Here is a 15,386-nt window from a genome sequence, read left to right as displayed (position 1 = left end):
AGTATGTTAACGATCACACCTGTTAGTATGTTAACTATCTCACCTGTTAGTATGTTAACGATCACACCTGTTAGTATGTTAACGATCACACCTGTTAGTATGTTAACTATCACACATGTTAGTATGTTAACTATCACACCTGTTAGTATGTTAACTATCTCACCTGTTAGTATGTTAATGATCACACCTGGTAGTATGTTAACTATCACACCTGGTAGTATGTTAACTATCACACCTGGTAGTATGTTAACTATCACACCTGTTAGTATGTTAACTATCACACCTGTTAGTATGTTAACTATCACACCTGTTAGTATGTTAACTATCACACCTGGTAGTATGTTAACTATCACACCTGTTAGTATGTTAACTATCACACCTGGTAGTATGTTAACGATCACACCTGTTAGTATGTTAACTATCACACCTGGTAGTATGTTAACTATCACACCTGGTAGTATGTTAACTATCACACCTGTTAGTATGTTAACTATCACACCTGTTAGTATGTTAACTATCTCACCTGTTAGTTTGTTAACTATCACACCTGTTAGTATGTTAACGATCACACCTGTTAGTATGTTAACTATCACACCTGTTAGTGGGGGGGGGGGGGTTCTACTAAACAATATGGAATTGTTTTAAGAAGGTCATACTAAGGATCATGTAGCGGTTTGATTTAGAATTTTAAGATCCCTTGAAGGATAAAGAATAAAATAATAATAATAATAATATTTGATGGAAATGTGTATTTGGCCTTACTGCTATTAACCCATACAAAAGCATTGAATTACAGATTCACTACATGGAACAACAACAGAAAGAAATCTAAAAGAAGTTTGTTCTGAAGTACAGTGGTTTTTCATTTAAAAGTCAGACCTAAGTCTGTCTATTGGACGTCCTCCAATTGTCCGCATGGCCGGCTGCATTTTGCTACAACCGGAAACTTCCGGAAGATTGCCCTTTATTTAGTTATTTTTTAAGAACCCAGAAAATGGAGGCGGTGAGAAAACAATTAATTATTAGCTCGTTAGCTTGCAATAGAAACTTAGTGTGCAGGCTACCTCAAATGAGCTGCTAATGTAACGTTCGCTAGTTCGCTAACTTTGCATACTGTATAGCTAGCTAAGTGAATTAAATATCACCGGCTTGCTAACTTCATATTAGCTAGTTAGCTAGCTATCTTGATGTATTTATCATTGTAACTCGACATGCATTTGTAGCTATGTAGCTATCTAACAGCCATGGAAGAGGGTGAAAGGATTAGCTAGCAATGTCAGCTGTCAGAGAAGGGAGATTAAGGTGAAAGGATTAGCTAGCAGTGTCAGCTGTCAGAGAAGGGAGATTAAGGTGAAAGGATTAGCTAGCAGTTTCAGCTGTCAGAGAAGGGAGATTAAGGTGAAAGGATTAGCTAGCAGTGTCAGCTGTCAGAGAAGGGAGATTAAGGTGAAAGGATTAGCTAGCAGTTTCAGCTGTCAGAGAAGGGAGATTAAGGTGAAAGGATTAGCTAGCGGTTTCAGCTGTCAGAGAAGGGAGATTAAGGTGAAAGGATTAGCTAGCGGTTTCAGCTGTCAGAGAAGGGAGATTAAGGTGAAAGGATTAGCTAGCAGTTTCAGCTGTCAGAGAGGGGAGATTAAGGTGAAAGGATTAGCTAGCAGTTTCAGCTGTCAGAGAAGGGAGATTAGGCTACTCGGGATAGAGATACCTTTCTGGGAGAACATTATGAGGAGAATGGAGGACAGAGAGATATAGCAACATAATATTCAGCTAAAATGCACGGAAATTACTTTTGACGCTAATTTGAGTAAATCTGAATCCCCTTTTAGCCAGGAACCCTGTTCAGCCTTCATGACATGGTTGCATTGAAGACAAGGTCATTTTTATTGATCTGTTATCAGTGTCAGTGTAGAGTAGACCGAGGCAACCATCGTATTAAAGACCACATTTTTTCCCCCCGTGCAAAGTAAAGTAACATCTCTGATATAACAAATAGCCGTTGTCTTTCCTGCTTTGTGAGAGAGGCCAAATACTCCACAGAAAATGACCGTGGTGATGGATCAACTAGTTTTTAGGCACAGTTATCATGCAGTTTGGGGTAAGGTCACTCGGCTGTTTTTTGTCTGAAGCATGAATGCGGTGGGCTTCCAACCCGGCCTTCGGGAGTCGTCGTACGTCAACTGCAAGCCCTTTGTAGGGAACTGCAAGCCCTTTGTAGGGAACTGCAAGCCCTTTGTAGGGAACTGCAAGCCCTTTGTCGGGAACTGCAAGCCCTTTGTCGGGAACTGCAAGCCCTTTGTCGGGAACTGCAAGCCCTTTGTCGGGAACTGCAAGCCCTTTGTAGGGAACTGTAGATGAGTCTTGTGAGGCCGGTTGCTTTGCTCACAGGCATGTACAGTACCAGTCAAAATGTCTCATTCAAGGGTTTTTCTTAATTTTTACTATTTTCTACATTGTAGAATGTAGAACATCACAACTATGAAATAACACATATGGAATCATGTAGTAACCAAAAAGTGTTAAATAAATCAAAATATATTTTAGATTTTAGATTCTTTATAGTAGCCACCCTTTGCCTTGATGACAGCTTGGCACACTCTTGATATTCTCTCAACCAGCTTCATGAGGAATGCTTTTCCAATCTCAATTGGGTTGAGGTCGGGTGATTGTGGAGGCCAGGTCATTTGATGCCGCACCCCATCACTCTCCTTCTTGGTCAGTTAGCCATTACACAGCCTGGAGGTGTGTTGGGTCATTGTCCTGTCATGACCTGCCCTTTTGGATAGGCACCAGATTCCTCACTCTCTCTCTCTCTCTCTCTCTCTCTCCCTCTCTCTCTCTATCTCTCTCTCTGGGTCTCCCTCTCTCTCTCCCTCTCTCTCTCTCTCTCTCTCTCTCTGGGTCTCCCTCTCTCTGGGTCTCCCTCTCTCTGGGTCTCTCTCTCTCTCTCTCTCTCTCTCTCTCTCTCTCTCTCTCTCTCTCTCTCTCTCTCTCTCTCTCTCTCTCTCTCTCTCTCTCTCTCTCTCTCTCTCTCTCTCTCTCTCTCTCTCTCTCTCTCTCTCTCTCTCTCTCTCTCTCTCTCTCTCTCTCTCTCTCTCTCTCTCTCTCTCTCTCTCTCTCTCTCTCTCCTCTCCTCTCCTCTCCTCTCCTCTCCCAGAGTATTATGACGGTTGTATGAATTCCTTGCGGAAATGTCCCCTTCACTACTGGAGTATTGAGGTAGAGAACCTAGGGGTTAAAAAACAACAGTGTCTTGTTTTTTTTTACCCCTTTTTCTCCCCAATTTCGTGGTATCCAATTGTTTTAATAGCTACTATCTTGTCTCATCGCTACAACTCCTGTACGGGCCCGGGAGAGACGAAGGTTGAAGGTCATGCGTCCTCCGATACACAACCCTACCAGGCCACACAGCTTCTTAACACAGCGCGCATCCAACCCGGAAGCCAGCCACACCAATGTGTTGGAGGAAACACCGTGCACCTGGCAACCTTGGTTAGCGCGCACTGCGCCTGGCCCGCCACAGGAGTCACTGGTGCGGATATCCCTACCGGCCAACCCCTCCCTAACCCGGACGACGCTAGGCCAATTGTGTGTCGCCCCACGGACCTCCCAGTCGCGGCCGGTTATGACAGAGCCTGGGCGCGCGAACCCAGAGTCTCTGGTGGCGCAGCTGGCGCTGCACTACAGCACCCTTAAAACCTCTTGATGCTCTGGGGGCGCTATTTCATTTTTGGATGAAAAACGTTCCCGTTTTAAACAAGATATTTTGTCACAAAAAGATGCTCGACTATGCATATAATTGATAGCTTTCGAAAGAAAACACTCTGACGTGTCCAGAACTACCAAGATATTTTCTGTGCGTGCCCTAGAACGTGAGCTTCAGGCAAAACCAAGATGAGACGGCATCCAGGAAATGAGCAGGATTTTTGAGGCTCTGTTTTCCATTGTCTCCTTATATGGCTGTGAATGCGAGAGGAGTAAGTCTGCCCTTTCTGTCGTTTCCCCAAGGTGTCTGCAGCATTGTGATGTATTTGTAGGCAGATCATTGGAAGATTGACCATAAGAGACCACATTTACCAGGTGTCCGCCCGGTGTCCTGCGCCGAAATTGGTGCGCAAAAGTCAGCTGCAAGTATTTTTCCATGGAATTTAGAGAAGAATGCAAGCTTCCATATCTCTCCATGAAGAGATATGTGAAAAAACACCTTGAGGATTGATTCCAAACAACGTTTGCCATGTTTCGGTCGATATTATGGAGTTAATTCGGAAAAAGTTTGACGTTGTAGGTGACTGAATTTTCGGTTCGTTTCGGTAGCCAGATGCGATGTACAAAACGGAACGATTTCTCCTACACACAGACGCTTTCAGGAAAAACTGCGCATTTGGTATGTAACTGAGAGTCTCCTCATTGAAAACATCCGAAGCTCTTCAAAGGTAAATTATTTTATTTATTTGGTTATCTGGTTTTTGTGAAAATGTTGCGTGCTAAATGCTACTCAAAATGCTAAGCTAGCTTTGCATACTCTTACACAAATTAGTCAATTTCTATGGTTCAAAAGCATATTTTGAAAATCTGAGATGACAGTGTTGTTAAGAAAAGGCTAAGCTTGAGAGCAGACGCATTATTTTCATTTTATTTGCGATTTTCAGAAATCGTTAACGTTGCGTTATGCTAATGAGCCTGAGGCTTTAGTCACGATCCCGGATCCGGGATGGGGAGTTTCAAGAGTTAACCACTGCACCACCCAGGAGGCCCATTGAACAATTTCAATGTTCAACATTCCCCCTCTGGCCTTATAGCTTCCTCATTTAGTCACATTACTTTACTTTAAGTCAATATTTAAGTTGTATACAGAACCCAGAGTCTCTGGTGACACAGCTGGCGCTGCAGTACAGAGCCCTTACCCACTGCGCCACCCGGGAGTCCGATCAGTTGTTGTTTTGGGATAACAACATAACTGTATCTCTGAATCTATATATTTGTCAGGGTCACATCCAAATGTTGTGGAACTTATATGATTAAATATGAAACTATTTGTGAGAAGATGTAATGTGAATTTAGCCTTTGAAATGAGATAATAGTTTTTCATATGATGTCTTAACCAGTCCGTGACCACACCCACGTAAAACACAGTGACCACACCCACATAAACACAGTGACCACACCCACGTAAAACACAGTGACCACACCCACGTAAAACACAGTGACCACACCCACGTTAAACACAGTGACCACACCCACGTAAAACACAGTGACCACACCCACGTAAAACACAGTGACCACACCCACGTTAAACACAGTGACCACACCCACGTAAAACACAGTGACCACACCCAACACATTATGACGAAAGGAGGGAACGCCCCTTTTTCACAGAGTGCTTAATTAAATAGGATTCGTGACAAAATTAGACATTAGGCCAACGAGACTGACTGCGCGAGCTAAAAGGTACGGACGGAAGGACTCTGAAACTCTGAAACTTTCAACAGAGAAGAAGAAAATCTCTACGAGACCATTCAGGCGGGCAGTGTGAACCGAATGTCACGAATAGTTAGACTCTATAGACCAGCTACGTGCAGCGCAAGGTGAATACAGTACAAATGGTTAAGACATCTACAAAACTAAAGACATTCACAGTCTGCGAGTGTATATGTGAAATAGTCTAGGAAAACTTGGCCGAAGACGAGAGACAAAAAAAATAACAAATCCTCTCACCACTCTATTCTAAGTTACAGAGTTTGCTGAACAAGGACATGGTGACTTCTGGTGGACAACCATTCTGTCGACTGACATTCCGTCCCACTGGGATTTCCTCGACATTCTTTAGATCCCGTTGTGACATCATCACCTCCACTGTAATTGCAACAATGTAACTTTGACAGAAACCCATGTTGGAACAAACAAATAAAGAACATCTAATTCTGAGCCTAGACTACAGCACAGTGAGGTCAGGCCATACGCTGCGAGCTAAAGCCAACAACCAATCGACCGTAAAGATGATTATTAACAGAATGGGAATCTGACTTTAGGATGTTCTAATATATCTAATATATTCCAGGTTTGTCTGAAAAACGTGTGTTTGAAAGGTTATCTGGGAATATAAAATGAACAGTGTATAAATATAGTTGATTAAATTACATAAATCTATGTTAACTACTAGTGCCTCCCTCTGCCTCTAATGGCCTTTTCCCAGATGCCTGTCGTTATTAATAGCTACTGAATGTATAAAATACTAGCTCTCCTCAGTGTTCTCTGTCTTAATTCACCATTTTGTCTTAATACACTGAGTGTACAAAAAATGAGGAACACATTCCTAATACTGAGTTACAACCACAGTGGTCTAGTCCCCCCAATGTTGAAGTGAAACCACAGTGGTCTAGTCCCCCCAATGTTGAAGTGAAACCACAGTGGTCTAGTCCCCCCAATGTTGAAGTGAAACCACAGTGGTCTAGTCCCCCCAATGTTGAAGTGAAACCACAGAAACCACACACCAACATTTTAGAATTGTCCCTTTAAAGATAAAGTATTACAGGTTTAACTGGGTTTCTTGGTAAGCAAATTAAAACAAATTAGTTTTAAAATCGAACAAATAATTTATTTTTGAAATCTGCTTTGTTTATTCTTGAATACTGTATTCACGTATCCCCCCATATTCTCCTAACCCCTCCTCCCCCTCTCTCCCCTCCTTCTCCCCCTCTCCCCTCCTTCTCCCCCTCTCCCCTCCTTCTCCCCCTCTCCCCTCCTTCTCCCCCTCTCCCATCCTTCTCCCCCTCTCTCCCCTCCTTCTCCCCCTCTCCCCTCCTTCTCCCCCTTCTCTCCCATCCTTCTCCCCCTCTCCCCTCCTTCTCTCCCCTCCTTCTCCCCCTCTCCCCTCCTTCTCCCCCTCTCCCCTCCTTCTCCCCCTCTCCCCTCCTTCTCTCCCTTCTCTCCCCTCCTTCTCCCCCTCTCCCCTCCTTCTCTCCCCTCTCTCCCGCTCTTCTCTCCCTCTCCCCTCCTTCGCTCCCCCTTCTCCCCCTCTCTCCCCTCCTTCTCTCCCCCTCCCTCCCCCCTCCTTCTCTCTCCTCTCTCCCCTCCTTCTCCCCCTCTCTCCCCTCCCTCTCTCCCCTCTCTCCACTCCTTCTCTCCCCTCTCTCCCCTCCTTATCCCCCTCTCTCCCCTCCTTCTCCCCCTCTCCCCTCCTTCGCTCCCCCTCTCTCCCTCCTTCTCCCCCTATCTCCCCTCCTTCTCTCCCCTCATTCTCTCTCCTCTCTCCCCTCCTCCCCCTCTCTCCTCCTTCTCCCCCTCTCTCCCCTCCCTCTCTCCCCCCTCTCTCCACTCCTTCTCTCCCCTCTATCCCCTCCTTATCCCCCTCTCTCCCCCTCTCCTCCCTCCTTCTCCCCTCTCTTTCCTCCTTCTCTCCCCTCTCTCCCTCCTTATCCCCCTCTCTCCCCCTCCTTCTCTCCCCTCCTTATCCCCCTCTCTCCCCCTCTCCTCCCTCCTTCTCCCCCTCTCTCCCCTCCTTCTCCCCCTCTCTCCCCTCCTTCTCCCCCTCTCCTCTCCTCCCCCTCTCTCCCCTCCTTCTCTCCCCTCTCTCCCTCCTTATCCCCCTCTCTCCCCCCTCCTTCTCTCCCCTCCTTATCCCCCTCTCTCCCCCTCTCCCTCCCTCCCTCTTCTCCCCCTCTCTCCCCCTCCTTCTCCCCCTCTCTCCCTCCTTCTCCCCCTCTCCCCTCCTTATCCCCCTCTCTCCCCCTCTCCTCCCTCCTTCTCCCCCCCTCTCCCCTCCTTCTCCCCCTCTCCCCTCCTTATCCCCCTCTCTCTCCTCCCCCTCCTTCTCCCCCTCTCTCCCTCCTTCTCTCCCCTCCTTATCCCCCTCTCTCCCCCTCTCCTCCCTCCTTCTCCCCCTCTCTCCCTCCTTCTCTCCCCTCTCTCCCCTCCTTATCCCCCTCTCTCCCCTCCTTCTCCCCCTCTCTCCCCCCTCCTTCTCCCCCTCTCCCTCTCCTCCCCCTCTCTCCCCTCCTTCTCTCCCCTCTCTCCCTCCTTATCCCCCTCTCTCCCCTCCTTCTCTCCCCTCCTTATCCCCTCTCTCCCCCTCTCCTCCCTCCTTCTCCCCCTCTCTCCCCTCCTTCTCCCCCTCTCTCCCCTCCTTCTCCCCCTCTCCCTCCTTATCCCCCTCTCTCCCCCTCTCCTCCCTCCTTCTCCCCCTCTCTCCCCTCCTTCTCCCCCTCTCCCCTCCTTATCCCCCTCTCTCCCCCTCTCCTCCCTCCTTCTCCCCCTCTCTCCCCTCCTTCTCTCCCCTCCTTCTCCCCCTCTCTTTCCCCCTTCTGCCCCCTCTCCCCTCCTTTTGCCCCCTCTCTTCACTCCTTCTCTCCCCTCCTTATCCCCCTCTCTCCCCTCCTTCTCCCCCTCTCTCCCCTCCTTATCCCCCTCTCTCCCCTCCTTATCCCCCTCTCTTCCCTCCTTCTCCCCCTCTCTCCCTCCTTATCCCCCTCTCTCCCCTCCTTATCCCCCTCTCTCCCCTCATTCTCCCCCTCTCTTTCCCCCTTCTGCCCCCTCTCCCCTCCTTGTACCCATCTCGCCTCCTTGTACCCCTCTCTCCTCCTTCTCCCCCTCTCTCCTCCTTCTGCCCCCTCTCCTCTCCTTTTGCCCCCTCTCTTCACTCCTTCTCTCACCTCTCTCCCCTCCTTATCCCCCTCTCTTCCCTCCTTCTCCCCCTCTCTCCCATCATTCTCCCCCTCTCTCTCCCCCTTCTGCCCCTCTCCCCTCCTTCTACCCCTCTCGCCTCCTTCTCCCCCTCTCTCCTCCTTCTCCCCCTCTCTCCTCCTTCTGCCCCCTCTCTCCTCCTTCTACCCCTCTCCCCTCCTTTTCCCCCCTATCCCCTCCTTCTCTCCCCTCTTTCTCCCCTCAGTGTATACCAGGTGGTGGTAGAAGAGGAGAGGCCTCGGAGGGCGAGGAGGGGAGCGGTTGAGATTCTCCGCTGTTACCCTGTCCCCATCCACTTCCAGAACTCCACCGTCCTGAACTCTGGGTACTACTTCACAGCTGAGTTCCCCGCCGTAGGGCTACAGGCTCCTCAACCCTTCACTGTGGGAGACAACAAGACCTACGGTGGATACTGGAATGCCCCCCTACTGCCCCAGAAGAGCTACAGCATCTACTACCAGGCGGTCAGCACTGCTAACGGGGTGGGTACCTCTTCTAGGGATATTACACTACCTCTTCTAGGGATATTACACTACCTCGTCTAGGGATATTACACCACCTCTTCTAGGGATATTACACCACCTCTTCTAGGGATATTACACTACCTCGTCTAGGGATATTACACCACCTCTTCTAGGGATAATACCTCTTCTAGGGATATTACACTACCTCTTCTAGGGATATTACACTACCTCTTCTAGGGATATTACACTACCTCGTCTAGGGATATTACACCACCTCTTCTAGGGATATTACACCACCTCGTCTAGGGATATTACACTACCTCTTCTAGGGATATTACACTACCTCTTCTAGGGATATTACACCACCTCGTCTAGGGATATTACACTACCTCTTCTAGGGATATTACACTACCTCTTCTAGGGATATTACACTACCTCTTCTAGGGATAATACCTCTTCTAGGGATATTACACTACCTCGTCTAGGGATATTACACTACCTCTTCTAGGGATATTACACCACCTCTTCTAGGGATATTACCTCTTCTAGGGATATTACACCACCTCTTCTAGGGATATTACACCACCTCTTCTAGGGATATTACACTACCTCTTCTAGGGATATTACACTACCTCGTCTAGGGATATTACACTACCTCTTCTAGGGATATTACACCACCTCTTCTAGGGATATTACACCACCTCTTCTAGGGATATTACACTACCTCTTCTAGGGATGTTACACTACCTCGTCTATGGATATTACCTCTTCTAGGGATATTACACCACCTCTTCTAGGGATATTACACTACCTCTTCTAGGGATATTACACCACCTCTTCTAGGGATATTACACTACCTCTTCTAGGGATATTACACCACCTCTTCTAGGGATATTACACTACCTCTTCTAGGGATATTACACTCCGTCTTCTAGGGATATTACACCACCTCTTCTAGGGATATTACACCACCTCTTCTAGGGATATTACACTCCGTCTTCTAGGAATATTACACCACCTCTTCTAGGGATATTACCTCTTCTAGGGATATTACATTACCTCTTCTAGGGATATTACACCACCTCTTCTAGGGACATTACTCCACCTATTCTAGGGATATTACATCACCTCTTCTAGGGATATTACACCACCTATTCTAGGGATATTACACTCCCTCTTCTAGGGATATTACACCACCTCTTCTAGGGATATTACACTACCTCTTCTAGGGATATTACACCACCTCTTCTAGGGATATTACATTACCTCTTCTAGGGATATTACCTCTTCTAGGGATATTACCTCTTCTAGGGATATTACCTCTTCTAGGGATATTACACTACCTCTTCTAGGGATATTACACTACCTCTTCTAGGGATAATACCTCTTCTAGGGATATTACATTACCTCGTCTAGGGATATCACCTCTTCTAGGATATCACCTCTTCTAGGGATATTACACCACCTCTTCTAGGGATATTACACTACCTCTTCTAGGGATATTACACTACCTCGTCTAGGGATATTACCTCTTCTAGGGATATTACACCACCTCTTCTAGGGATATTACACTACCTCGTCTAGGGATAATACCTCTTCTAGGGATATTACACCACCTCTTCTAGGGATATTACACTACCTCTTCTAGGGATATTACACCACCTCTTCTAGGGATATTACACTACCTCTTCTAGGGATATTACACCACCTCTTCTAGGGATATTACACTACCTCTTCTAGGGATATTACACTCCGTCTTCTAGGGATATTACACCACCTCTTCTAGGGATATTACACCACCTCTTCTAGGGATATTACACTCCGTCTTCTAGGGATATTACACCACCTCTTCTAGGGATATTACCTCTTCTAGGGATATTACATTACCTCTTCTAGGGATATTACACCACCTCTTCTAGGGACATTACTCCACCTATTCTAGGATATTACACCACCTCTTCTAGGGATATTACACCACCTCTTCTAGGGATATTACACCACCTCTTCTAGGGACATTACTCCACCTCTTCTAGGGATATTACACTCCCTCTTCTAGGGATATTACACCACCTCTTCTAGGGATATTACACTCCCTCTTCTAGGGATATTACACCACCTCTTCTAGGGATATTACACCACCTCTTCTAGGGATATTACACTACCTCTTCTAGGGATATTACACTCCCTCTTCTACGGATATTACACCACCTCTTCTAGGGATATTACACTACCTCTTCTAGGGATATTCCACTCTCTCTTCTGGGGATATTACACCACCTCTACTAAGGGATATTACACCACCTCTTCTAGGGATATTACACCACCTCTTCTAGGGATATTACACCACCTCTTCTAGGGATATTACACTACCTCTTCTAGGGATAATACCTCTTCTAGGGATATTACACCACCTCTTCTAGGGATATTACACTACCTCTTCTAGGGATATTCCACTCTCTCTTCTGGGGATATTACACCACCTCTACTAGGGATATTACACCACCTCTTCTAGGGATATTACACCACCTCTTCTGGGGATATTACACTACCTCTTCTAGGGATATTACACCACCTCTTCTAGGGATATTACACTACCTCTTCTAGGGATATTACACTCCCTCTTCTAGGGATATTACATCACCTCTTCTAGGGATATTACACTACCTCTTCTAGGGATATTACCTCTTCTAGGGATATTACACCACCTCTTCTAGGGATATTACACTGCCTCTTCTAGGGATATTACCTTTTCTAGGGATATTACACCACCTCTTCTAGGGATATTACACTACCTCTTCTAGGGATATTCCACTCTCTCTTCTGGGGATATTACACCACCGCTACTAGGGATATTACACCACCTCTTCTAGGGATATTACACCAACTCTTCTAGGGATATTACACCACCTCTTCTAGGGATATTACACCACCTCTTCTAGGGATATTACATTACCTCTTCTAGGGATATTACCTCTTCTAGGGATATTACCTCTTCTAGGGATATTACACCACCTCTTCTAGGGATATTACCTCTTCTAGGGATATTACACTACCTCTTCTAGGGATATTACACCACCTCTTCTAGGGATATTACCTCTTCTAGGGATATTACACTACCTCTTCTAGGGATATTACACCACCTCCTCTAGGGATATTACACTCCGTCTTCTAGGAATATTACACCACCTCTTCTAGGGATATTACCTCTTCTAGGGATATTACATTACCTCTTCTAGGGATATTACACCACCTCTTCTAGGGACATTACTCCACCTATTCTAGGGATATTACATCACCTCTTCTAGGGATATTACACCACCTATTCTAGGGATATTACACTCCCTCTTCTAGGGATATTACACCACCTCTTCTAGGGATATTACACTACCTCTTCTAGGGATATTACACCACCTCTTCTAGGGATATTACATTACCTCTTCTAGGGATATTACCTCTTCTAGGGATATTACCTCTTCTAGGGATATTACCTCTTCTAGGGATATTACACTACCTCTTCTAGGGATATTACACTACCTCTTCTAGGGATAATACCTCTTCTAGGGATATTACACTACCTCGTCTAGGGATATCACCTCTTCTTGGGATATCACCTCTTCTAGGGATATTACACCACCTCTTCTAGGGATATTACACTACCTCTTCTAGGGATATTACACTACCTCGTCTAGGGATATTACCTCTTCTAGGGATATTACACCACCTCTTCTAGGGATATTACACTACCTCGTCTAGGGATAATACCTCTTCTAGGGATATTACACCACCTCTTCTAGGGATATTACACTACCTCTTCTAGGGATATTACACCACCTCTTCTAGGGATATTACACTACCTCTTCTAGGGATATTACACCACCTCTTCTAGGGATATTACACTACCTCTTCTAGGGATATTACACTCCGTCTTCTAGGGATATTACACTACCTCTTCTAGGGATATTACACCACCTCTTCTAGGGATATTACACTCCGTCTTCTAGGGATATTACACCACCTCTTCTAGGGATATTACCTCTTCTAGGGATATTACATTACCTCTTCTAGGGATATTACACCACCTCTTCTAGGGACATTACTCCACCTATTCTAGGGATATTACATCACCTCTTCTAGGGATATTACACCACCTCTTCTAGGGATATTACACCACCTCTTCTAGGGACATTACTCCACCTCTTCTAGGGATATTACACTCCCTCTTCTAGGGATATTACACCACCTCTTCTAGGGATATTACACTCCCTCTTCTAGGGATATTACACCACCTCTTCTAGGGATATTACACCACCTCTTCTAGGGATATTACACTACCTCTTCTAGGGATATTACACTCCCTCTTCTACGGATATTACACCACCTCTTCTAGGGATATTACACTACCTCTTCTAGGGATATTCCACTCTCTCTTCTGGGGATATTACACCACCTCTACTAAGGGATATTACACCACCTCTTCTAGGGATATTACACCACCTCTTCTAGGGATATTACACCACCTCTTCTAGGGATATTACACTACCTCTTCTAGGGATAATACCTCTTCTAGGGATATTACACCACCTCTTCTAGGGATATTACACTACCTCTTCTAGGGATATTCCACTCTCTCTTCTGGGGATATTACACCACCTCTACTAGGGATATTACACCACCTCTTCTAGGGATATTACACCACCTCTTCTGGGGATATTACACTACCTCTTCTAGGGATATTACACCACCTCTTCTAGGGATATTACACTACCTCTTCTAGGGATATTACACTCCCTCTTCTAGGGATATTACATCACCTCTTCTAGGGATATTACACTACCTCTTCTAGGGATATTACCTCTTCTAGGGATATTACACCACCTCTTCTAGGGATATTACACTGCCTCTTCTAGGGATATTACCTTTTCTAGGGATATTACACCACCTCTTCTAGGGATATTACACTACCTCTTCTAGGGATATTCCACTCTCTCTTCTGGGGATATTACACCACCGCTACTAGGGATATTACACCACCTCTTCTAGGGATATTACACCAACTCTTCTAGGGATATTACACCACCTCTTCTAGGGATATTACACCACCTCTTCTAGGGATATTACATTACCTCTTCTAGGGATATTACCTCTTCTAGGGATATTACCTCTTCTAGGGATATTACACCACCTCTTCTAGGGATATTACCTCTTCTAGGGATATTACACTACCTCTTCTAGGGATATTACACCACCTCTTCTAGGGATATTACCTCTTCTAGGGATATTACACTACCTCTTCTAGGGATATTACACCACCTCCTCTAGGGACATTACTCCACCTATTCTAGGGATATTACATCACCTCTTCTAGGGATATTACACCACCTCTTCTAGGGATATTACACCACCTCTTCTAGGGACATTACTCCACCTCCTCTAGGGACATTACACTCCCTCTTCTAGGGATATTACACCACCTCTTCTATGGATATTACACCACCTCTTCTAGGGATATTACACCACCTCTTCTAGGGATATTACACCACCTCTTCTATGGATATTACACCACCTCTTCTAGGGACATTACACCACCTCTTCTAGGGATATTACACCACCTCTTCTAGGGATATTACCTCTTCTAGGGATATTACACTTTTGGTGTGGCAGGGCTCCAGACTAATGTAATCCCCTGGTGGTGTTGGTGCCACTAACATTTTCAGATGGTGGCACCAACACCATGAAAAAGAAATGGGTTGTTTCAATGAATAGAAGCATATCTCATTATCTCATTCCTTATAAAGCACTGCATCTCAGTGCTTGAGGCGTCACTACAGACACCCTGGTTCGATATCCAGGCTGTATACCTACCTGCCGTGATTGGGAGTCCAATAGGGTGGCCCACAATTGGCCCAGCGTCGTCCGGGTTTGGCCGGTGAAGGCCGTCATTGTAAATAAGAATGTGTTCTTAAACAGATGCTTGATGAGTAGACATTTTTTTAAACTGCTTGAAAACTGATGCTTTTTTTATAGTCCAAATGATAGACTGACTGGCTTGATTGACTGGCTTTAGGGACTGTAGTGTTAGATGATAGACTGTAGAGTTAGATGATAGACTGTAGGGTTAGATGATAGACTGTAGGGTTAGATGATAGACTGTAGGGTTAGATGATAGACTGTAGGGTTAGATTATAGACTGTAGGGTTAGATGATAGACTGTAGGGTTAGATGATAGACTGTAGTGTTAGATGATAG

General features: G+C 45.7%; 1 protein-coding gene across 1 annotated transcript in view; it reads left to right on the top strand.

Annotated features, from left to right (window-relative positions):
* LOC135533696 (receptor-type tyrosine-protein phosphatase mu-like) overlaps nt 1-9,158 on the top strand; it is a gene marked incomplete at both ends in the record, with an annotated part of 44,570 nt that extends 35,412 nt beyond the window's left edge. Inside the window, one exon of the mRNA XM_064960967.1 lies at nt 8,882-9,158. Coding sequence (XP_064817039.1) covers nt 8,882-9,158 — 277 coding nt within the window. The remainder of the gene's footprint in view (nt 1-8,881) is intronic.
* Between the last annotated feature and the right edge of the window lie 6,228 nt (nt 9,159-15,386).

Source organism: Oncorhynchus masou, unplaced genomic scaffold (assembly GCF_036934945.1).
Source record: "Oncorhynchus masou masou isolate Uvic2021 unplaced genomic scaffold, UVic_Omas_1.1 unplaced_scaffold_2597, whole genome shotgun sequence".
Taxonomy (NCBI): domain Eukaryota; kingdom Metazoa; phylum Chordata; class Actinopteri; order Salmoniformes; family Salmonidae; genus Oncorhynchus; species Oncorhynchus masou.
This window is presented reverse-complemented; position numbering and strand designations above follow the sequence as displayed.